The 26,335-nt window shown below is 36.2% G+C and overlaps 1 protein-coding gene across 1 annotated transcript; it reads right to left on the reverse strand.

Annotated features, from left to right (window-relative positions):
* Nucleotides 1-1,801: 1,801 nt before the first annotated feature.
* LOC127856293 (cytoskeleton-associated protein 2-like) lies at nt 1,802-25,137 on the reverse strand. The gene is made up of 11 exons (XM_052392405.1): nt 25,034-25,137; nt 22,312-22,390; nt 19,843-19,914; nt 19,239-19,325; nt 18,387-18,437; nt 15,415-16,041; nt 10,877-11,027; nt 9,034-9,123; nt 8,428-8,598; nt 3,968-4,146; nt 1,802-3,376 (listed from the first exon to the last, which is right to left on the reverse strand). Exons 1-11 carry the CDS (start codon nt 25,050-25,052, stop codon nt 3,160-3,162), a joined length of 1,743 nt encoding a protein of 580 aa, XP_052248365.1. The 5' UTR covers nt 25,053-25,137; the 3' UTR covers nt 1,802-3,159.
* Between the last annotated feature and the right edge of the window lie 1,198 nt (nt 25,138-26,335).

Consider the following 26,335-nt stretch of genomic DNA (forward strand, 5'->3'; position numbering starts at 1 on the left):
ATGCTACTGAACAGAAGACGCAATTTATTTCAGGGATGAGTTTCATTAAGCATATTTGTCTTTTGCAAAATGACTCATTTCACTGAAATAAAATGGTGTGTTGGCAAATTTGGTTTTGTTGCTTGAACAGTATTGTGCAGCCATGCTTTAACATGAATTTGCACAAAAAAGTCCAATAGAGGGCAAAAATATAATGCCTCATGACGAATAAGGTAGTCCAGATTCTGCACACAAGTGATTGTTCCCAACTTATTTGGGGCCGAAATTTTGCCCCGTTTAGCATCTTTACAGGTACATTTATATACTTTTCCCCTATAATAACATTAAAACTTTATTTTGGAAAAAAAGTTGACTGAATTCAGACAAATATTGACTAAGCTTGTCATTTTTATAAACAAGGAAAGCTAGTTTCAAACAAAGTATGAGCATAAAATAATTTAGCATTTTTAGATAAGTATTTATTAAATGTTTTTAACAAAGTATAATATAAACAAGTAATTATTTATTATTGATGTGACTATCATGTCTCAAAATATCATTTCCCTTTTCTCATAAAAGTCACCATCTCAAGGTCACCGCCATCCTTCTCAAAAAGGTGAAAAAAAGCTGCAGCCACACATCATTATGATGAGGATAATTAATATAAAGATTAGATACATAAAATAAACATAATGAAATTAGCCATGTCTTGCAAATATGGGTCTTAAGCCATGTGCAACCAGTCTAGCTCCAAACCAGCCTGTGCATCCCCGCAATCTAGTCTGGAGCCACCTTTATGGTCTAATGAGATTATAAAACCTTGCTTGCCTTTACAGCGGACAGAGTAGCTCTTGACCATACTGTATAAATAAGGAAGCTTGTCTGGAGCTAAGCTGGTCGCATATAGCAAAAGACCCATTTCAGCATGACACTGCTGAAATAAAAACAGGCAGTCAAAAAACATATAATAATATCATATCACCATGCATGTAAAGAAGTCTTTTTATTTAAAGATGTTCACAACTGTTACAATCTTGAACATTTATAACTTATGAGCATATATTAAAGCCCTATTACCAAGCTAAATGTATACTGGCAAAAGTTTATGTAACCACACCGTCAAGCTGTAAATTTTTACAAGATGCATGCTAACAAAATGATCATCCTCAGAAATAATATAAATAACTTAAACTTATTTCATAAATTACTGGTCATATTTTAGCAAAAAATATATAAACACTGCTACATGTGTAAACAAGACTATTGTCAAAGCAATATAAGTCCCCTACCCGCTCCACCATTGTCAGAAATTCCAGATTTATATATATATATTTGTTGCCATAGCAACCAATTTTTTTTATTTAGGAACAAAATGAAATGACGTGCATAATGTCCATATTGCCATTTATCCATGTTTCAAGTTTCATGAAAAAATATTAAGAACTTTAAAAGATATTGCAGGATCCAGAAAACCACCATTTTCAGCAGTATTTCTAATCTATTTGTTGCCCTAGCAACCAGAATTTTTGACGTCAGAACGAAATGAATTGACATGCATAATGTCCATATTGCCATCTATCCATGTTTCAAGTTTCATGAAAAAATATTAAGAACTTTAAAAGTTATCGCAGGATCCAGAAAAACCACCATTTTCAGCAGTATTTCTAGTCTATTTGTTGCCATAGCAACCATAATTTTTTGACGTAGGAACGAAATGAAATGACGTGCATAATGTCCAAATAGCCATCTATCTATGTTCCAAGTTTCATGAAAAAATATTAAGAACTTATCGCAGGATCCAAAAAAAGTGTGACGGACAGACGGAGACAAAAAACCATAAGTCCCTGCGGTGAAACCGGTAGCCATATTTCATTATCATTTTTCCCTTTAAATTCATTTAATTGATCAGCTTAAAACCATTTTCAACAAGATGCGTTTGTGAAACACAATGTCCCCCTATATGACATTTGACTTTGAAGGATGACCTTGACCTTGTGAAGGATGACCTTGACCTTTCACCACTCAAAATGTGCAGCTCCATGAGATACACATGCATGCCAAATATCAAGTTGCTATATTCAATATTGCAAAAGTATTCATAAAATAAGCGATTTGGGCCACATATATTTGACCTCTGACCTTGAAGGATGACCTTGACCTTGACCTTTCACCACTCAAAATGTGCAGCTTCATGAGATGCACATGCATGCCAAATATCAAGTTGCTATCTTCAATATTGCAAAAGTATTTATAAAATAAGCAATTTGGACCACATATATTTGACCTCTGACCTTTCACCACTCAAAATGTGCAGCTCCATGATATACACATGCATGCCAAATATCAAGTTGCTATCTTCAATATTGCAAAAGTATTCATAAAATGAGCGATTTTGGCCACATATATGTGACCTCTGACCTTGAAGGATGACCTTGACCTTGACCTTTCACCACTCAAAATGTGCAGCTTCATGAGATACACATGCATGCCAAATATCAAGTTGCTATCTTCAATATTGCAAAAGTATTTATAAAATGAGGGATTTTGGCCACATATATTTGACCTCTGACCTTGAAGGATGACCTTGGCCTTGACCTTTCACCACTCAAAATGTGCAGCTCCATGAGATACACATGCATACCAAATATCAAGTTGCTATATTCAATAAAGCAAAAGTTATTGCAAAATGTTAAAGTTGGCGCAAACAGACCAACCAACCAACCAACAGACCAACCAACCAACCAACAGACAGGGCAAAAACAATAATTCCCCCACTACTATAGTGGGGGACATAAAAATAACTAATAACATGTCGGCAAAAAAATATAATCATTGCTACATGCATATCTTAAATAAATATCCATATTTCATTGTCATTTTTTTCCGTAAATGTATTTAATTGATAAAACTAAAATATAACATTGACACATTTCCTACCTTCATAGAATAAAACTATTGCTTAATACCCTTTCAACAAAATGAGAATCAGTTCCAGTAGCACACTTACATGTTACATGAGCCTTGCTGTATGTTATGCTTGCTCTGTATTAAGCCCTGTTTTTCCAGAGAGCAGCTCAAATCCACATATATGTACAAGCATCTCAGATTTTATTTAAAGGAACTGTGACTACTCAGGCTAACACTCTATATTATACACTACTGACACTGATGGTAAGATGTTTATTCATCTATGTCGTTCGAAGCCAGAATGGTTGCCAAAGCAAGGTTTGGCTGGAAAATAAAATTGTCTGCGTTATCAATTTCTTCGAGGCTGGAAAAGTTTGCCTTCTTGTCCTTCAGAGAGTCTGGCACGTTTTGAAGACTGCGACGAGTTGATCTGCGTACCGGGGTCACGGCCTGGCAGGGGGTGGGGCACTCAGGCTTGTGGCGGCGCTTGCTGTGATGGGAAGATACAAAGATTGACTGCATGTTAATCTTAAAGCCTTGATTTTGAAGTGTCATGCTTGAAAATATTGCGAAAAAACATTAGGAAGTATTTTATTATTGGTACTAAAGACCTGATGGACATAAAACTAGATAATAATCTATTAACAGACAAATATAAATAAATCAACAAATCAAATTGAGTCTTGCTCTGGAAAACCAGACTTAATGCTTGTGTGTCAAATGTTGTCACAGACTTAATGCTTGTGTGTCAAATGTTGTCACAGATTTAATGCTTGTGTGTCAAATGTTGTCACAGATAATCCTATGCAGGAAGGACACTTAATGCTTGTGTGTCAAATGTTGTCACAGATAATCCTATGCAGGAAGGACACATTTCGCCTTCGATTTCATTTTCATTTACAAGACTTCATTTATGGGAAAATTACAAGAAAAGTGGAAAGTGTCATCCCTGATTAGCTTATGTGGATTGCACTGGCTAATCTGGGAAGACACTTAACGCCTATGCATAAAGTCTGTTTTCCCACAAAGAGGCTTGAACTAATTTTAACATTTCCTCTGCTCATCCCTATAAGAATCTTACCCCTCTGAGAATGGCGTCACCTCTGACACAGTGTACACAACCTTCGAGGACTCAAACACGTTCTCCTCCTGCACCTGTGACCTTCGCCTGGACCGACCTTTCCTGGCCGCCTCCTTGACCTTGGCCTCTGTCACGTATTTCAAGGTCGTTGTGAGGCACTGGGCGATGTCTTCCTTGGGCTGTAACATATGAGACATACTCTGAGAAAACAGGTTGTAATGTTTATGGTTAACTCTTTCAGTGCTGGAACCAAATTTTGAAGGCCTTTGCAAACAGTTTGTATCCAGATGAGACGCCACAGAACGTGGCGTCTCATCAGGATCCAAACTGTTTGCTATTCTGATAGTATTCTTTGAAAAAAATCGAAGAAACTGCTTATTTTAGAAATTCAGCAGACGACATTTTAGCAGACGACAAATTTCCCAGCATGCAAAGGGTTAAGGTGTCATCATAGATAAGCCTGTGCAGCCTGCGAAGGCTAATAAGGGACGGCACATTTTGCCTTAACTAGAGTTTGCTAAGGAAGACTTCCTTTATACAAAAGTACCATTAAACACATGCATTAAACTCCATTTTTCCAAATAGAGGCTGATAGAATTTTATTGGAATTGTTAATTTTTGTATATACTATTTAAACCCTTCATACAACATTGAAAAAAAGGAAGATCTTACACTCTAGACTGAAAAGAATCTTACACTCTTGACTGAAAAGTGCTTATGTCAGTCAATCACAGATGTGTGGAATTCTTTTGACAAATACTATCCATGAACAAATGTATGTAAACTTGAATAAACATACCTCAACTGATATTTCTAACAAATGAAGAAACAAAAGCAGCTTTTCACTGTTAACATTAAAAATCTAATTTAAATAATTGTGCGATCCCAAGACAGGTCTAAAGAAAAACAACTAAACTAGATCACCATTTCAAATAAAGGAAAAAGCTATTCAGGCCTTTCCTGACCATTTGAAGAAAAACGAAATGTCTTGCATGGGATTTTTTTTGCACCAAAAGTCCACTGATTTGGAACAAACTTATATAGCTCTCTATTATAGATTTAATAATATATCAATATTATATAAATTATAGTTGCATTTGTTAATAGATGTAATTGAAACAAGCCTTCTGCGGTCGGATACATATGCCCCCCAAACAGGGCTTTGAACTTATGACCCCACTTTCAATAGGGTCATCTACTGTCCATGGCAAATGCGCATGCGTCGTATCACGCCAATCATTCGATTTGTTGACGAGTAATTGATAGGAAACAATTTTCACACTTATTGTGACAGTGACCTTTGACCTAGTGACCACAATTTCGATAGGTGTCATCTTCTGTCCTAGGCCAATGCACATGGGAAGTATCAAGCCAATTGGTCGATTCTTTGATGAGTTATTGATCAGAAACAATTTTCCCAATTATTGTGACAATGACCTTGATTTTTGACCTAGTGACCCCAATTTCAATATGTGTCATCTACTGTCCAAAGCCAATGCACACGGCCGGGAAGTATCAAGCCAATCGGTCAATATGTTGACGAGTTATTGATCAGATACGATTTTTACACTAATTGTGACAGTAACATTGACCTAGTGACCCCAAATTCAATAGGGGTCTTCTTCTGTCCAAGGCCAATGCACATGTGAAGTCTCAGTCAATATGTTGATGAGTTATTGATTTTCAACACTTGTTGTAACAGTGACCTTGACCTTTGACCTAGTAACCCCAATTTCAATAGGTGTCATTTACTGTCCAAAGCTAATGCACACGGAAGTATCAAGTCAATCGGTCAATATGTTGAGGAGTTATTGATCGGAAACGATTTTCACACTTATTGTGAAAATGGTCTTGACCTAGTGACCCCAATTTCAATAGGGGTTATCTACTGTCCAAGGCCTATGCACATGTGAAGTATCAAGCCAATCGGTACATTCATTTATGAGTTATTGATCGGAAACGAACTGGTCTACTGACAGACTGACCGACATCCAGCAAAGCAATATACCCCCTCTTCTTCTACACAGGAGGGAAGCCCATAGTATTATTTTATTATTATTTGATATATATATGTTTAAATAGAAACAAGGAGTGCAACTTCATTTGCCGTAAAACTACACCATCTGTACTGTAAGCCATGTAACTCGAACAAATTTTAACGAATCAACTACACACTGTTTGTTTTCGAAAGCTAATAAAATAATTTATCAGGAAAAATTAACATCAGTACCATTGATCCAAAAAATATAATAATAATACTATTGGCTTCCCTCCTGTGATCTTCGAAGGGGGGCATAATAAAATTGTGATATAATAATCATTAAACACTTATTCCATTCCCACCATTTTTGTTTCAAATAAGGATTTTTTTTTTCACGATTTTGCTTTGGGAATGAGTCCGTTTGAAAGACCCATAGGTACACAAGGAAAAAAGCCTGCTTTTCAACACTCTAGAAGTCATCATGTTGCGCATTTTGACAATTAATCCTACAATATTTGTATTCAAGATACATTTTGAGACACATTTTTATGCAATATTTGTGAAAATAATGCGATAAAATCCCACATTTGTAGCCTCGCTAGAACACTGCATAATTATAAAAAAATCAAATTAAAATAAGATCTTATGGGAGTAAACAGAAAACCAATAAAGATGTGACACAATATCAATGCATTCTGTCATTGAATAAGTCTAAATCCTAAAAGAATTACTGTGAAACCATTTATTTTCGACAGCACAAAATTTCGTCATTTGTATAAAAATGACGATTTCGTCAGCACTTAAATTCGCCGATTTCTGATTTTGAATTTTAAAAAAATGCGTCAATCAATATCCGATTTGTGTGTAATACATATTCGCGATCAATCGCAGTTGCGAAAAATCGTGGTACGAATGCGGGAGCACACTTGAGAATCACTGCAGGAGGTGGGGCTTGTATGTCACATGCCAATTAACTAGTTTTGTTTTCAAGGGACAGTAATGGACGCTCTTAATGTATGCCATTCACACGTTTATTGTTATGATTAGCGGACAAGTGGGATCGAATAACCGTTAACGAGTGTTTGTAACAACTAAGCCAATTGCCAATTAGTCTTATTCTATTATTATAATTGCCATACTGATAACAATCGTTATTTTATCGGCACCAATTAGGGAAGGTGCGAACAATATGGGTTATAACAAGTGTTAGGAAATTATTTTGTCACTTTTCAATAAAGTTTCAAGCGTTTTGCATCGTACATTTTTGATAATTTTAAGAACAGTAATTGGTCTCAAATGTCACTGTTTTTTTTTCAAATAAAATGCTTTTTTATTCTGATATCAACATTAAAATTATAAACTCTATGTGTGTGTTTGTTCTTAAAAAGTAAACTACCGGTATATAAATCAATAATGTCAATAATTTAAAAATAAATAAATTGATACATATAAAATAGTAATAAGTGTGGCTATGGGCAAACAATCAAACAACAAACAGTAATTAAAATATTCTTCATTAATTTGTGTTAAATACGCATGTTGATCACACATAGTCAACTTTTCATTTGGTTTATTGTCTTTCATCGGCATTCGCTGCATGATGGCTAATATGCAACACCCCTGAAATACACAATGCACCTAATGGGTAATAAAGTTATAAACAATAAGCGCTAATTCATTACCATTCTACATAAACGAAGTCAACGCATTCGATACAGCTGTACTGCACACGCGTTTTAAAGAAGTGTAACGTGTCAGTTAAGTACCTTGTGTAATCTACATCCCTTTGTGTCAAAACCGGATTAATCTTGATTACGAAACAGCAGTGAATGTGTGCATGGATTATGTTGGAATTTAATGCCTAATGCATACGGTAAAGTTTTAAAATATTGTTCAATTTAGTGTTTTTTTTTGTTCAAACATAGAGCATGATTGTTCGTTAGGATCTTAAATTCGCATATCGGTCGACTGACGAAATTTATGAAAATTAATGCCTGACGATTAATAATGGTTTCACAGTATACTGCGCACATGCATCACTAATGAATTGTGGGAAATACTTTAAAACAAGATATGTGTTTGTCAGAAACACAATGCCTTGTTCTGCGCTGCATTGAAGCCATATATTTGACCTTTGACCATGAAGGATGACCTTGACCTTTCACCACCAAAAATGTGCAACTCCATGAGATACACAAGCATGCCAAATATCAAGTAGCTATCTTCAATATTGCAAAAGTTATGACCAATGTTAAAGTTTTCGGACGGACAGACAGACAGAAGGACTGACGGACAGTTCAAAAACTATATGCATCCTTCAGGGGCATAAAAATTCAACAATAGAGGGACTATCAACTTTGGACTTGCCATGGTCACAGTTGTGTGTGGAGTGCGATCGCAAATCTGGGACAACACTAAACACACATGCAATAAGCGCAGTTTTCCTAGAACGGACAACCACTAATTTCTTTCCCTGTACCTGTGCATTATTGATTGTAGCGTCAGCAAACACTTCAAGCACTGCATCCAGATCAAGGCTGTGTTTGATCACGGTGGCCTTGCACACGTAGTAGCGCGCCGACGTCTTGGCCATAGGGATCTTCTGATATATGTCGTTCAGCCAAGGAATGATGCCTTCCGGAGGACAGCCCTTCAGTACAGTACATTCATGAGTGAATGATTATTTATTGTTATGTTCTTGAGCTCTAAAACTGAGAGCTGACATGGCGATGACTTTCAAATTGAATTCCAATATAACAATATTTTACTATGAGTCAACATTTGGTACTTATTTCTAATAAATAAGGTACTATATATATGTGTGTATTTATGAAGGAAATAGTGTACTGAGAACTCTCCCCAAATAAAAGAAGATGTTCAGGTATCTAATTATTCATATGTGAGCCTTGCACAGGCTAATCAGGGAAGACACTTCAATTTTACGGTACTTTTTATTTAAAAGAAAATCTTCTCTCAGCAAAAATCCACTTTAGGCAGGTTGTCATACCTGATAAGCCCTTGCAGGCTGTACACACATGCATTTAGCTCAGTTTACCCAGAATGAGTCTCTTAATATCCGACTTACGGCATCAAAAAGGACCATGCACTCATCCAACATGGAGTTCATCTGTGCCGTCATCTCAGCCATCTGTTTCTCACGGGCCATCACATCCATCTACAAGATAAACTTGGTTCAGCGCTTCCGATAGTGGACGTCCGGGCGTAAATTACGCCCGAAAACGACAGTCGTACGTCCAATATACACATGGTGGAAGTCCCTTGGACGTCTGATAATCCGCATGTACGCTATTTTATAATAACAAACACATACAAATGTCAACAGTAAATCGGGTTATTCAGACCGTTAACTCCGCCTAAGAGCTACTGTTTTCAATGAATTTCTCAGCGAGTGGCCAATATTGATTTTTCCAGCTGTCAATCAAATTTTTCTTGGTACGCGCATCAGCCAATCAGCGCTCAGGCAGATGAATAAACGCTGACCCCATGTGAAGCTGTATACAATAATATTAGCAACCTCTGCGCTACAAGGTTTTATTCAGCGATCAAATATTAAAGTCCACGCTTTCCCCGAGGAAGAATGACGTGATGTTGTACATGAAGTCTAATTTTGGCATGATTTTCATCTTTACACGAAATACACGAGAAATGCTTATTTGTTACTAGCATTTTCTTAACTTTCCCTGAATAATAAAATCTGGAAATGATTTTGAATAACCAGTTGAATTATACGCATCTGAAAATACATAAATTGATTAATATATTTTGTTATATCTAAGGCCACAACACATAATGCAATAAGTAGTTAAATTATGTGTTTTGAGATTGCCATACTATGCATACATATTGGTCTACATGCGTGAATGACCTGACAAGTTATATCGCGATTCGGAATGAAGTGTACTAGGTAAAATTAAAAGAAAGACACGTTTTTATACTCCGAAATTCGCTCTTACTTTTGTAAACTTTTCTGAAAGGAGGTACATGTAACATTTTTAATTAAGTAATTACTAAATATGAACAGTGCTCTATGCTCTCAAATCGCCTCACGTGATTAACGCATGTTCAATGGGAATTCCCCAATCCTACAATTCAATTTGTATATGCACTTGCGTAAAATGGCGGACGTTTGCAGACGTCAATATTGTCCGTATTTTCGTTTTGAAAATAGAAATCGTTATAATACTGGATTATCGCGAAATAGATAGAGTTGGAACATGTATGTATACTAAAATTCTTAAATGAAATAAGGACTTCAAAAATTATGCTTGGGACGTCCAAAACTTTAGGCTTTGAAGTCAGGACTTCCAACTTTTAAAAGCTAACGGAAGCGCTGACTTGGTTACAGTGGTCTGTGGGGATGGGGAACTCATCGACCAGTTATCAAGATTTGAATGACATTGTGTGTGGCTTTCCAAAGAGCAATGACTTCATTGGAAAATAGCAACCCATAGTATTGTTTACATTAAAAAAATATGGTCCAAGCATCTACAACCACTGCAATGGGTTCTACCAAGCAAGCCTGAATCCTTATATTATTGCTGATGACCAAGAAATGTTCCAAGACCACCTTGTTTGAACTAAGAACTGAGCAAGCCAGATTCCAAATGAGCCATGTCAGAGTGCAGATGAAAATTGGTCTTATGCCATATGCAGCAGGAGTAGCTCCAGACCAGCCTGCACATTTGCATAGTCTGGCAAGGAGATAGCCTGACTGCTATATATTCAGGCAGGATTTTGTGGTCTCATTAGATGAAAGGGTGGATCTTGTCCAGACTAGGCATATGGGCAGGCTTGTCTGGAGCTGCGCTTACATAATATGGTATACAATCCATTTTAGTATGAAGCAGCTGAAATGTACCAGTGCAGAGCTAGAAGGCTGGTGTTGATTGTGATCACCGCATACAAACCTGCGCTGCAAGCTCCTCCACAGACAGGCTAGACTTTGTGAGTGGATCACTCGTTTTCTCCTCATGACCTTGGTCTCCATGGAAACACATCAGGTGACGGAACTTACTGGGGGTGCGGTTCTTTGACTTCAACCAGTGATTGAGTGCCTCCCTGAAGGACAAGAAAGATAGGAGTCATGTTGTCTTGAACATTATATGCCTGAATTGATCATATTTTACAAGGGATGGGACCAAATATCAGAATATTCGAAAATCGGCCGAATATAATAATAATTATTTGAATCCAAAATTCATATTTGAATGTTCTATTTTTATGCAAAGATACTTCTAGAAAAGTTATAAGTACATTGACAACGTCACAGCTTGAATTTAGTGCAGACGACTTTCCTGTATAAGAAATTGTTTGGATAACAGCTGCCATCAATGAACGAGTTGATAATTGGAAAACAGGAGGGTATAAGGAAAGGAACCAATCGCCAATTTACTTTAAATTTATATTGATGCAATATGTACAAACTATTTTCTGATAATCTGTCGAAAATGAAAATAAATGTATGTGAAACATTAATGAGTATTGATAAGCATTCAAGTTGTTTGATATACAAAATCCATGTTTTGACAAGTCTTTTAACCTCAGATGGTATAATAAACAGTATCTTTTGACTTGATTGTGCTGCAGTTGGCTTTTTAGTTTTAGTTTTAGTGTGACACATCTATCAATAGCAATAAGCGACCCATATCATAAAACATCATGGTGTGAATGCCTGATAAACTCAATAATTTGCCGATAAAGCGCTGATAAGGTGTCAAAAACAACACTGGTGCACTAGAGAAGTCTAAGTAGATGTTTTTAGGGAGCAACAAAGGGAATTGTGTGATAGTAAGTTTTAGCAAGACATACCTCGACTAGATAAAATTTATTGAGAATTTCTAGAACATACGTCATGTTTTACGAATGTCAGGACAAATTGTCTGATATCAGGCCTCCCGGGCCAAATACCCCAAAAGCGGGACTGTCCCACCGAGATTGGGACGTATGCCATGTTTGTTTTGAATGCTTTATCCATACAAATGTATATTAAATCAATTCTTTTCTAATCCAAATATTGTTACTCAAATATTAACCAATTAAATCGCCGTGGTTCTTAATTCCAGAAAAATAGCGAATCACTTATTAACTATTATCGATGGGAAGTATTCCGAATCAATTAGAAGAATTGTAATAAATCAGAATTACGACAATGCGGAAAAGAAAAACTTAATAATCAATGATCTTTTATTTCAACAACAGCACCGCATAACGGGTGCCACGCTCTGCTGCGAAAGCTTGTCAGAATTTTTATTTTTATTTTTTTAGAGGTCACAGTGACCTTGACCTTTAAACTAGTGACCCAAAAATGGGTGTGGCGTGTAGAACTCATCAAGGTGCACATACATACCGGTATGAAGTTTCAAAGTTGTAGGTGGAAACACTTTGAATTTAGATGCAATGTTAAGGTTTAAGCACGACGCCGGCGGACAACATGACACGACTAGCTGGCTATGACAATAGGTTGGGTTTTCGCCAAAAAAAACAGCCTCCCTAAAAATTATTACTACATCAAGTTTTTCATGGCTGCGTATATTCTACGATTTATAGTGGTATTTGTGGCAGCATGAAATAGTACGTTGCTTCGGGAGAACATAAGTTCGGACATTTTAATATAATGTTTAAAAATCAAATAGTTGAATATATTTGAATAATGACAAACAAATATTTGAATATCATTTTCATTATTCATTCCCATCCCTATATTTTACCTTTGTACATATTAAATATAGTGAGTTTCTCAATGCAGCTTTACTAATTGACAGTGAGACAAAAATCATAAAAGGAAAAATAACATTAAATGCCACTATATATTTCAGCAAAATTATGTGTGTATACATGTATAGTCTTCAAAAACAGAGCAGTGCTTTCCACAGGCCATTTAACGGTCCCTCGCCGGGGCGCTTGAAATTTGAAATCAGAGTCCCCGGGGGGGGGGGGGGGGCTTGAAATTTTCTGATCAATGTGTATTTTTCATTAACTTCAACTAGGCATTCTTAAGATAGAAGCGATTTCGACTTTGCCAAAAATTGTAAGATTTATGATTCTCTGTCAATTACGTCATGCATCTCTTTACCTACCTAAAGCCCGCCTAAAGGCGGATTGTCGTTGTAATGGAATATTATTGGCCAATGAAAGCGCACGCTTTGAATAAGCGACTACACTCGTAGGCAGTCATACCTGCAGTAAGATCATGCAGATGACGAGTGACATAATTTTCATAAGTGTGTGATTTTATGGCAGTGTGTTTGCTTTGTTATCTAACACACTCATCGGTCCCTACGGTGTACACTTCCATGATGAAATCTCGACCCCTTACTTCGAAAACTGATGATGGCAACCGGGTGTAATCCTCGTGGATATTGTGCATTTCATGCATAATATGGTCAAGACATTTATTTGACTCGTAATGCGCTTTAACAAATTATCGTTGAATTAATTACGCACAACTGTAAATGTTTCTTCGATTCTCAAATGAGCATTATTAAATTTGTAATCCGAAACACTCTTCCGAATTTTAATGCTAAAGCGACGAATTCTAGCGTCAAATAAACAGTGCTTTATCCTTTGTCTCAATAAAAAGCGCGCGAAATTATGCAGAACGTCGCATGGAAAGTGTGGGTATTTTCAACTATTTTGTGTTGTATAAGAACTGGAACATCGCGTCTGGCGATTTATGCGTGTTCAGTGGAAAAAACGCCCCATTTGGACATTGTTTCATCACATCTTTAAATAGTAACTTATGCCAAAATTTATTTGATACTTAAGAAAAATGGCAAATGCTTGTGTTTCTTGAAAAACTTGAACACTTTTAGCATAAATATTAACCAGAATTTGCTTTTAATACTATAATATACGGGATTATCGGGTAATGAGCGACGTAAAAAGTAGTACGTATGCAGTAGTAGATAGAAAGTATGGTTGATATGGATGTATTAAGGAATCGATCAAGACAGGATTATACGTTTCTATGCGGGAAAGGGTTAAAACAATAACTTTATTGCTGTTTTTTCTTGAAGAGTCATAACCTAACAAATAACATCATTTAACTCAACAAATGTAAAACAAAAGTTAACGTATGGAGGGTGCAGTCCTTCCATACCCCCCCCCCCCCCCTTACGGCCCCGGGGCGTCTGAAAAAATTCCTGTGGAAAGCACTACAGGGAACCAATATAATTTGTGTACAATTCTTCGATACATAAATTGCACAAACTGTAAGGGAAGCAGTGATAAAATGAGCCCAAGTCAGCATGTCCTCACCCGGTAACCTAGGCTGCAAGCCCTGCACAGGTAAGCTAGGCTGTTTATTATTCTCAGTTTACAGACTGCCTTGTTACGTTCTCTTTTTAAAGCGAGATTATACGATTTAGTCAAATATTTATTAATGTATATAAAATGTGCAAAAAACTTATTAAACATATATTTTAAATAAAATTAAAATAAAAGTTCAGAAGAACATGTGTCGAAAAATGCGAAATAAGCCAGATATTTAATTCTGAAATCGAAAAAGGCTGTACAGTCGAATTCGCCTGCATGTAAATCATGCATGTAGGATGTGAATCTAAATTTAGTTCAACGGTTTATTTTATATCCTGCAACGATATCTATTCATACGACACACGAACACTAACTAAAAAGACGAATGCTTCGGTTATTGTAGGAAAATATGTACGAAATATCTTCGTCACAATCGGCTCGATTTTGTGTTATTGTTACATATTTTATCAATATATTACAATTTAACACATATAAAAAATCGTATTATCTCACTTTAATAAGCTTTATTCCTGGAAAATCCCTAATCTTGACTTTTGTTTTAAAGAGACTTCCTTTAAACATTTAAGCATTAAGTTCCATAAAAGTTGAAAGTACTAGCAATGAATGGCCTGTGCTGAATTATGCAAATGCATTAAGCCCTGTTTTTCCATTACATGCAGTGCTCCAGCTAGGCCTAAATTGAAGGGCGCCCCGCCCTGCCCTCCCGAACCTCCGCCCTGCCCTCCCGAACCTCCGCCCTGCCCTCCCGAACCTCGGCCCTGCCCTACCTTGGGCCCCCCCTGCTTTTAAAAATAAATATATATTATTCTTTTTACATATGATGATTAATAATCTCTTATTACAATACATTGTAATAAATTTATTCCTCATTGTAGACATATATTTGAATTGTTTCATAATAATGGGAATAATATATTCTAACAATTATTAATAACATATAAATTAACATGCAAGAGGAAGCATTCCAGAAACACCCAGCGCGCTTGAAAGTGCCCTTTTGACAAAATACTGCGTGTCCAAAGTGCCCTTTTGACAGAAAGGCCCCCCTGCCCTTTTCAAATCCTAGCTGGAGCACTGACATGGCTACACAAGAACTGTGACTTTCTCAGACAAACTGCTTATTGCAATAAGAGGAGTATTCTCATTTTAATTCACAAATCATGAAATGTACCGTTTATCTGTAACAACTCCTGGCGTCTTCCGATGCTTCACAGAATCCTCAACTGAAGTACTGTTAGGTGGTGTTTGGAAACGTACATTGCGAGAGTGGACTTCCGGGATAACTGGGGAAAGCTGATCCTCTGTACCAGGCAACTCCTCCTCAACAACATTATCTTTGGCAGGTGTTACTGTGTAGGACAATCTCCGAATAGAGGAGGGGTCTTCTTCCAACTCCTGCACGTTTTTTGCTGCAGATTTCTTCTCCGCATCGTCAGTGAAATCAAATGACCCTATACATGACTTCCTTTTAAGAATTCCAGGTTTTACCGGCTTCAGTATCTTGGGAGCCTCTGAGTGTCTTCTCTTGTTGGCATTCTGTAGTGTATCAGAGGCCTTCCTCTTGTTCCTCTCAGTCAGTTTCCCTTCATTCGAACCCGTATGTTCTGTGGCCCTTGCCTTCCATGGGAGGCAATCCTTACTGGTCACTGCTGTTCTGTGGCCCTCTTCGGTGGACGTTGTGGCCAGCCTCTGTTTGTTCTGGTAGTCAAACAGGCGAGACTTCACCTGCACTAGTTTCCTGTCAGATTTCCCCTCAGCATCTCCCATATGGCTACCTACAACTGGCTTCTTGGTAGACCTAGAATCAAATCAATAAAATCAGTTTTGTTGTAAAAAACTCATCTATGTGCATTTAGAAAGATATATATTTATTGAAAATAGTTGCATGGGGGATAAACATGCAAAATGTAAAAAAGCTTAAATAGTGCATTGAACGCCAGGTCTCATGGGCTTACAAGTCACTATTACAAAAAATTGTATAATATTACATCCTGAAAAATAAAATAAGTAAGTTCAATACAAAATGTAAAAATACGGAAAATCGGCTTATACATGTATTTTAATATTCACAATTTTGAACAGTGAAAAAAGGAAATATTGAGTAAGAATATAAAATAACATAAAAATTATAAAGATATCAAGCTTACAATCATTTACTTCGATGCTGAAAATAACAAGATCTTCGCCCGTCCCTGAAAAAACCTCACACCTGTCATAGCCCACACGGCCTATTATAGTTGCCACTTATTTCTGGTACATACACAATATTGCCAGCTACATGATTTGTTAAATGTAAATTAGATGTTATTAAAATCTGTTCGCTGCAAATGTTTTGATTTTTTTTTCTAATAGTGCTTACAAAAAAGATTATACAGGGAAAATTATACGGTAAGACTGTTAATTATCTGGCATTACATAGCAGACAAGGCAGTCTAAAAGGACAGCTATGTTCCCTGTGTGGATCCCACATAATAGTGACATTGGATTTATAAGAACACTTTGAAGTATCACACTGACACAGCATTTGGCACAGTTGGACCAGATAAGAAAATACAGCTTATGAAATAAAATATTTGTCCTTACTTTAGGAATAATGGGTTTAATGCTTGTACGTAAAGTGTTGTCCCAGATTAGCCTGTGCAGTCTGCACAGCCGACTCATTCATTCAGCTTGCATATCATCAACTTAGACATTTTGATTAAACAAATAGGGGATATGGATATGACTTGAAATGGAGATTGAATGATTTACCTTATAGCTTGGCTTTGACCCAGGGCTTTTTTCTTTTCTAAATCTTAATTTACGGGAAAGAATTATCAACTAAACTTATGTGGAATAAGTTTGACACAGTTAGCTTGAAATTTGTGGAAAATTGTATCATTATAAGAAATACTCTCTGGGGAAGGGGACTATGTAAAGCCCTTGCTTAAAAATGGGAAAAAAGACTGCTTGACTTTTAGCTATCAACACTGACACAACATGTCAATGACATCTAGCCAGGTTTTATGAAAATCCTTAAAATGCAAACACAACATACACCTTTCACTTGGATATTATGATTATTCTCCAATACATCTATACTGTAATCATCTGGTAACAAGAATATCAGTGAAACTGATGGATGCTCCCCGATGATGCGCTTTGTCAATCTTTGTGTTAATAACCACCTAAAAAATTCTTTTATTAGCCTCTGTGACCTTGACCTTGACCCCAGTGACCTCAAACCTCATCAAAAGGTAGAGGCCCATGCAAGGTACCTACATGCCAAATATGGAAGAGATTGGTAAAGTACTGAAGGTGCTATGAGAAACTGTTACAAAAGTGTGACGGAAAATATATTAATAGCCTCGGTGACCTTGAACCCAGTGACCTCAAACCGCATCAAAAGGAAGAGGTCCATGCAAGGTACCTACATGGCAAATATGTAAGAGATCGGTAAAGTGTTGAAGGCCCTATGGGTAACTGTAAGAAACGCGTGACGGAAAATCTATTATTAGCCTTGGTGACCTTGAGCCCAGTGACCTCAAACCTCATCAAAAGGTAGAGGTACCTACATGCCAAATATGAAAGAGATCCGCAAAGTAACAAAAGCATGACAGAAAATCTATTATTAGCCTCGGTGACCTTAACCTTGATCCCAGTGACCTCAAACCTCATCAAAAGGTAGAGGTTCATGCAAGGTAACTACATGCCAAACATGAAAGAGATCGGTAAAGTATTGAAGGTGCTATGAGAAACTGTAACAAAAGCATGACGGAAAAATCTATTATTAGCCTCAGTGACCTTGACCCCAGTGACCTCATCAAAAGGTAGAGGTCCATGCAAGGTACCTACATGCCAAATATGAAAGAGATTGGTAAAGTAATGAAGGTGGTATGAGAAACTGTAACAAAAGTGTGACGGAAAAATCTATTATTAGCCTCTGTGACCTTTACCCCAGTGACCTCAAACCTCATCAAAAGGTAGAGGTCCATGCAAGGTACCTACATGCCAAATATGAAAGAGATCGGTAAAGTATTGAATGTGCTATGAGAAACTGTAACAAAAGTGTGACGGAAGGAAGTAAGGAAGGATGGAAAAACTGGCAACTATATGCTCCCCGAAAATTTTCAGGGAGCATAAAAACAAAATTCATATACTAACGGTTTTACATCACTTCTTCCTTTTTCTGCCTTCCATTTGGCAAGTTTCTCCCTGAAAAAAAAACAACAGATTGAGACTTGTTCTTTTACTCAAATATAAATATAGCTATTGCTTTGTGTTTACCTTTCCAAGGTGGTGGCCAAAGCTTTATTTTTTTTTATGCATTTCCAATATATTATTAAACAAGCTGATAATAAAAGAATCACTCTCCAGACTCTCCTGATATTGTGTCAGGTGGTCATTATTACTTTGTGAGATGCATCGTGCAAAAATGGGTCATATGTCATGAGTGGCCAGAATAACTCCAGATCCAGCCTGTGCAATCACACTGTCAGCTATAAAGTCACACATAGTTCTGAGGTAAAATAAGTGGACAGGTTAGCTAGGCTGGCTGTATGAGACCCATTCTTCATGACACAGGTAAGACAGTTTAACAACAAGAACTGTCCCTTCACAGCGTCCTTGACTATTCTTTAGAGCTGATATTATACAAGTGTTCATTTTCTTCTGTCAGTTGCCTTATATACAACTCACTACGTCTGCATGTAAGCTATCTTCATACAACATTACAGCACAATACCTCCATCCAAACTAAAGTTATGGTGCTAAAACACATTTTCTATTTTCATTAAAAGTGACCCTCAATGCAATTCGTTGCTAGAGTACTAGACTTGTAACCTAACTACAAGTTTCGGTTAAATACCTGTAGTAGAAAAAGAGATATGGAGATGCACGTTTTTTCTTAAGTAGAGCATTAAGCGGACGTTGATGCTGAGGTTAAGGTGAGAAGTGTAGCTCAAACTATTTAGTAAAAAGTGGAACTAAAAACACTGCAAAACAGACACAACTTACATCAAGACCTTCGTACTGTCTGAATTTTTCCTTCCAGTTACTTTTTTTACATCCTTCTTTTCCGATAAAGGCTCGACCCCACTTTTTCTGACAACAAAATCAAATTATTTATAGTAATATCATATAATAACATACATAATATGATAGAAATAGATGTTAGTTGCAGAAGGATTTGTAGTTGAAACTGTAATATACATGAATCAGCAGCCTTGATAAAAGTTACAATCAATCTTGGCATTTCACCTAAATAAGCAAGCTTTTTGTCTAAGCATTCAATGTTTAACTAGTTTCAAATAGTATATACAAGCACATTTTCAGTGAATGATATATGAAATTCGATTTGAATGTGTTTAGCCTTGCTCTGGGAAAACTGGCTTAATTGCATGAGCCTAGTGATGTCCCAGATAGGCATTTGCAGTCCACAAAAGTTGATCAGACACAACATTTTCGGCCTCAACTGGATTTTCTTTAAATTGAGACTTCTTTTAAACAAAAAATACAGTTAAAGTGGACTATACAGGCTATCCTGGATCCCCACTTTTTGAACATTTATTAAACCCAATTTTCCTAAAGCAGAGACATATTTTATAACTAATCAGTGTACCTTTTATCTGTGAGAGGTTGGCTGACTGTATGCCCTGTCCTCTTCACTGGGAGCTCCTTCTTTCCAGGCAATCTACCAGGACAATTTTAATACTATTGGTATTTATTTATTATAATTTTGCCAATCCAAGACATGTTAATAAATTGAAATTAACTTGTTCATTATAAACATTTGAAATTAATGTTTATTACAGGGCTTTCCTTTGACCCGAGCTCCCGGGTTTTGACGCTTGAAAATTACAGAATACACTAGTTTGACTCGTGAGAAAATTACGTCATGCGTCACATTTGACCCGGGGGAATGTACCGACTTGCGTCAAAGAGATCAAAAGTTGTAAAGAGTAATCGATAATTGGCTTGGGGCGGAGTATCTTTTGGTAGACGCTCACCGTTATCGCCCGTTTCCAATCATTGAAGCACAAGTCCGCCCAGTAGGCGAAGTTTTGCCCATTGAGAAATCTACTAATGACCAATTAAAACACTGCTGGTTCGATGACGCAGAAACGACATGTTTAAACCCACTAAAACAGAATGGACTCACCCGCGTCAGTTTTAATAATATCCAATATGTAATTATAATATCCATATCTACAATATTTTGAGAAACACTTCCACAAAATGTCAGAATGTATTTCCAATGCTGAATACAGTGTACCCAACCCTGTTTTATCCCATGTTTGCTCCGTTCAAAGACGCGCGAAAGTTATGCTGGCATATGTACTGTCTTCAACGTCAATTTACATGCTTTGCATCAGAGTTGCTAAAAATATTATTATTATTATTATACCGGATTTATATAGGGCCCTTTTCATGCAAGAGTGCACGTTCAAAGGCGCTTAAAATAACCATAGAACTGATGTAACTGACCGTGTGGCAAATTGAAAATTTGGATGCTGCATGTGCTAATTGATTACAACATAGGTGTAATAATTGACCATTTGAGACGGCAGAGAAAATCGGCGTGTTTGTCGCACGTCTTCGGTAAAGATGGCACATGAAATAATTATATCCGGATTTGAGCCGTTCAGGGTCGATTTTGAGATAAATGTAAATCCGATTAGTTAGTTTAAGGAGGTATTTTGATGGTAAACGGCTGGCACTGACACGAGCAGTAACTGACGAAACATCTTCGCTACTTTCCGAAAACCGTACCATTCTAGGAACGTTGCTAATGTCCGCCAACTATAAATTATCTATAAGCAAAGTAAAGCACTGCAATATCATGCTTAAAACAATGTCAACCGAATTATATATTAATTGCGTATTTGCTAGGTTACCTATTACTGGTTTTATTTTCTGCAGACAAACAAAACACATTTTATTTCATTCGCAAACGACGTATCTCTACCTGTTTTCGGACAGTCATTTTCGGAAACGGTATTTCGTCGATTTTAATTTATTTCCAACGATCTTTGTAACATTTATTATAGAATGACGAATACACATGCGGTGTTACGGATGGTCTGATTGATAAAATTTCGCATTGTACTCACAAGAAATTGCACATAGAAAGAAAATAAAGAATAACAAAAAGCAAGGGCTCGTGGGGCTCTGTCCTCTATTCCCTTTATCCTACGGTCTCTGAATCTCTGCTTAATGTTCAGTATTTCGAATTAGGGACAATTGACACCCCTGATATATATTATGTTACTACAAGTGCGAGTGTTTTTTTCGTATTGATTTCGCTATGCTCACAATGTTGGTCACAATGTATGTTTGCATTATCTCTTTTAATGACTGGAATATAAGAAATAAATGTTTAGATATTTGTAAATTTGTTGCTTTATATATATTATATATCAGTCATTTGCTTAAAGTACAAAATATCATTGACTCTCCTGCGTTATTTAGTATGACTCATACAAATTTGATTTTGACTCTTGAAAATTTGGTCCCAAGAGTCATTGACTCTTGAGATTTGAGGTCAAAGAATAGCCCTGTTTATTATATATGTTTTTTGTATAACTTCAAAGTTATTGTTTCTTGTTTGTTATTAACAAAACATTTGAGTTACTTTGAACAGATATATTCAAAATTTAAACATTAAAAAAATTGCAAACAGTCATTTGGTTTATAAGACTTGTTTCACTCGAAGGAAGTAAACACATGACGTCATAAATTAACCCACACCTAAAATCTGCAAGCCTTTAAGGCTTTAATAACCAATCGAAGAGGTATTAGTCAGACATCAAAACTCTCATGAGTGAATGCACAGGTTGAAACCTATATCTAGGACATGTAGAAGGAATCACTGAATTATCACATGGCCACTGGAATTGGCATAAATAAAAAAACTGTACATTGAGAATGCAAGCACTGCATATAGATCATTATTGAAACAATAATGTCTGAAATGAGGCCAATTTTGGGCTTGCAGGATAATGCAAAAAAGCTCTAGTACAACATGAATTTTAAAATATGGTTGCCAAGTTCTTGCCGCATGCTGACTGTAAGTGGCTTCCAACAATACCTGTTTTGAAGAGTCTTCTGTCTGTTCTCCTTTTGTTTCTGTTTTTCCTCCTTCCATTTCTCAAGTCGAAGAATGTAAGCTGAATAGTTTAAAAATAAATGTATTTGTTTAATGTGCTTCCTTATAAAAACCAATGATCAGATATTCAAAATGTAATTGCAATTAAGAGAAATTTAATCTAAATAATATGTTAAATGTATTTATAATTCTATTATCAGAGCTTTTTGCATAATTTTGGGAATATGACCTATATTACATAAATTGGGAATTTTAACTTAAATTTACTCTAACTTGGAAAAAGTGTTTGATAAAAAAATTGAACTATTGGTGATAAAATTTATATAAACCACGAAATTCCAAACTTAAGTGTTTTAGTATACAGTGTATAGATTAAAATACAACTCTTACAAAACACCACAAAGTAAAATGATCAATCGGGAATTTGTGGACTTGATTTTGGAAAACAAACTACTTTTGGCCATCGGGAATTAGACCCAATAAAGACGTTAAAATTTGAAAAAATGTGTGATTGTGTTACACTACATTCGTTAAAATAGCATTTGTGTTAAAAGATGCGATTATTAATTGACTTTGTGTTACTTTTCCTGGGTTTGTGTGCCTTTACTAGATTAGCTCAGCTTAAAGTGACTACTCTTTAAGTTTTCAGACATGCAGGTTTTCGTCTATGATTAATTTTTTGGACAGTATATTTTACAGCTCTATTTTACCAGAATTCGGCAATATATTCACTTATCTTGTGACAATTTGATCATGGATTTTAACAACCGGATTAAGGTCATAAAACCTGGCAGATGCATCATGCCCTATGGTAATGGTCCATACAATTTGCGAAATTGGGTAAATAATCATTTATACCGGTAGAAAACAATCGACTCATCCAACAGGAATTAAAATTATATCATCCTATTAAGGAAGTAATATGTTAAATGTTTAAAAAAAATTGTGCTGTATCATTTCAGGTGTAGTAAAATAAGGTCACTTCCAACAGCCTTGCTGTTGGGCTAGCTCTTTAGCAACGCGTTTAGAGTGTCTGACTACCACTCTGGAGGTTGTGGGTTCGATCCCCAGTTTGAACTCAGTATTTTCACATTAATAATGGCGACAAGGCATTTTTTATGCAAGAGTTACTGAAATCCGGTAAAAAATTAGACCAGTTTATATGCACAATAATTGGATTTGTCACTTTTATAGGGCATTTAACTTTTTGTCCCTTTTTATCCTATATATTTCCTAAGTATCGGGGGGCTACCGCCCCCAAACCCCCGCTTTGTCGATAGTGGTAAACAACCGCATACCGGTAAAGTTAGTGCAATCTAGTCACAGGCACAGTAATTATGGTAAACAAAAAATATCAATTAAGCAAGTCTCTGCGTAAGTCCAAAAACCATAACTGACCAAAAGTTCCAGTAATTTCCTAACGTGCTTGTACAAATTCCTATTCACTGGCTAGATTGGTCATTGTGCAAAACTGTTTACGGGCTTAGGCGGCCATAGCTAAAGAAACTTCAGCGTACAGTTTATATAGTATTGACAGACCTGTACGCTGAAGCGAACCCCGTATCGAAAGTCAACCAGAGTCGTAACATATTTATGTCACGCTATAAATCAAAGAAAGCTCATTTTCTTGGATACATTTCTACATATATTGGTGAATGAATATAAATTACTGCATCGGGGATTATTTTTAAGGTTCAGATGTTTCAAATGCATCTTACAATAGATGAAAATAACTCTCATAAGTCTGAAATTCACAATTTTGACGCCATTGTCGCTTTGTCACGTGACGAGTTTTCATTTGGATACTTTCGGACCGACCTTGACATTTTTTGCTGAAATTGTAAACATTACTTTCGTTTTCGGAAATCTATTATTTGTGATTAACAACTTACATATGGTAGATTATTAAACTGATTTCAGTGTGAATGAGGTGGTTTTAAATAATCTTTACTTTGAGTTTGTATTAACACAACAATTTGTTTACAAAACAAGCCAGAATAATCTAAAATACTGGGAAATGTCTTTCTTAATTTGAAAACACTTGAGCAGACATGGTATGTTACTAAAAATGGAAATAACGTCATATGACCGTGCAATCTCGGGAGATTTGCATTTCAAGAAAGTCTGTCACATCGCTGTTTTTCTCGATATGTAAGAGCAGAATAGATAAATTTTAAATGTTTAAGATAGTATTTTGTGAAAGAATATATCAGTTAAATGTGAAAAATGTTAATCTTTCCGATCAAGTGGTTGATTTGGGCCAATAACTGCATATAAAAGCTGTTTTGGACCAGGCTTTGTTAACTGTCAACTTTACGGGAATTTCTGGTTGACTTTCCTAATGGGGTTGGTCCATAACTATAAAGTCGCGCCAGTCAAAAATCATAACAAGCGACATTTAAAGTTATGGTAGCCAGAACTAAGGCGGCCAGTATTCTTATTTTTTTTCTTAACCTAGTGCACATTTGGAAAAGGCTACTTATATGTGATTTTGATGCGATTTGGTTCGGTTAATCAACTCTTAAATGCGCGAGTTTACCGGACAAACTTCATGTGACATTCGCGAAGTTATGTGTAAATAAACAAGTTAGACCAAAAATCCAATTATAACCTTAATTTTAATTAAATTATCAAAAGTTAAGACACTTTTTATAATGGCGTAGATTAATAAATAATATACTTAAATATAAACATCAAGATTTACATTCTTTGGTTTTCTCCATGTCCTTTTAAGTTTTAAAAATGTTTTGTTTTGATTTCGGCGCTGAATTTCCTTCTTTGTTTCTATTGGTCATCGGACAACACCCACCGAAATACCATATGTCAATGAATGCATTTGTCAAGGGTATGTAATCCATTATACATTCTGAGCGTGCAAACGATTGCTCGACATTAAATTAAGTTTAAGGAGCATTCTGGAGATGTATCATGATTGATGATTCCTGTGTTTTCAATTCGGAGATATCATTTGAAAGTGTGGCGTTGGAAAGTTCGGTAAAAGAGCGGTTCGGTGAAATCATTTTATATGGAAAAATATTTGGTGAGTTCGTTAAATGTTTAGAATAGGATGTTGCTATGGTGTTTTTACCACATTGTAGTAGTAGGAAAACAACCAAGAGGCGCTGATATTAACCCTATCGTCAAACAAGTTCGCTTATGTTTGGAATGTTTATTGTACCAACGCATTCTAAACCAAAAGTACCACTTCAACTTTCACATTACATTGAACAGTGTCAGTGAGCAAACTTAAACGTCAACATTCGAAATAAAAGACAATCGATGTATAGCACAACGTACGATGTGTGTAAGAAATGTTTTTACTCAAGAAAAGCTGCATTTTATAAGACAGTGGAAAGCAGTGTGTGTGTTTTCACCATTTTAAGGAATAGGGCTGGTTCCCTGTGGATTGCGAAACATAAAGTCCTTTTCATTAAAATTTGGAAATTAAGTGTTGTTGTTGTTTTGCTAACAAATATTTTAATATTGTAAAAAGTGATTACAACATTAGTTTAACTAAAATTCAACTTAAAGAGCTTGATGTGAGATGAACTAAATGTTGAGATGTATGTGTAATGTATCATTTTTTTAACTTCTAAATGCGAATTTTAAGGTCCCTTTTTGGGAAAAATATATACTTTTTTTTCGATTGGGAATGGGTCCCCGTGCCGTACACGTATTGGAACAAAAAACAACACGGCTGAGTACATACATATGTGTGTGTGTGTGTGTGTGTGTGTGTGTGTGTGTGTGTGTGTGTGTGTGTGTGTGTGTGTGTGTGTGTGTGTGTGTGTGTGTGTGTGTGTGTGTGTGTGTGTGTGTGTGTGTGTGTGTGTGTGTGTGTGTGTGTGTGTGTGTGTGTGTGTGTGTGTTGTGTGTGTGTGTGTGTGTGTGTGTGTGTGTGTGTGTTGTGTGTGTGTGTAGGGGTGGGCATGCTTGAACGGGAAATACCGCGATAGACTGAGGTTCAGACAATACAAATCGTATTATTAAATTCAAACATGATATA

The sequence above is a fragment of the Dreissena polymorpha genome, chromosome 13, assembly GCF_020536995.1.
Source record: "Dreissena polymorpha isolate Duluth1 chromosome 13, UMN_Dpol_1.0, whole genome shotgun sequence".
In the NCBI taxonomy this organism is placed as follows: Eukaryota; Metazoa; Mollusca; class Bivalvia; order Myida; family Dreissenidae; genus Dreissena; species Dreissena polymorpha.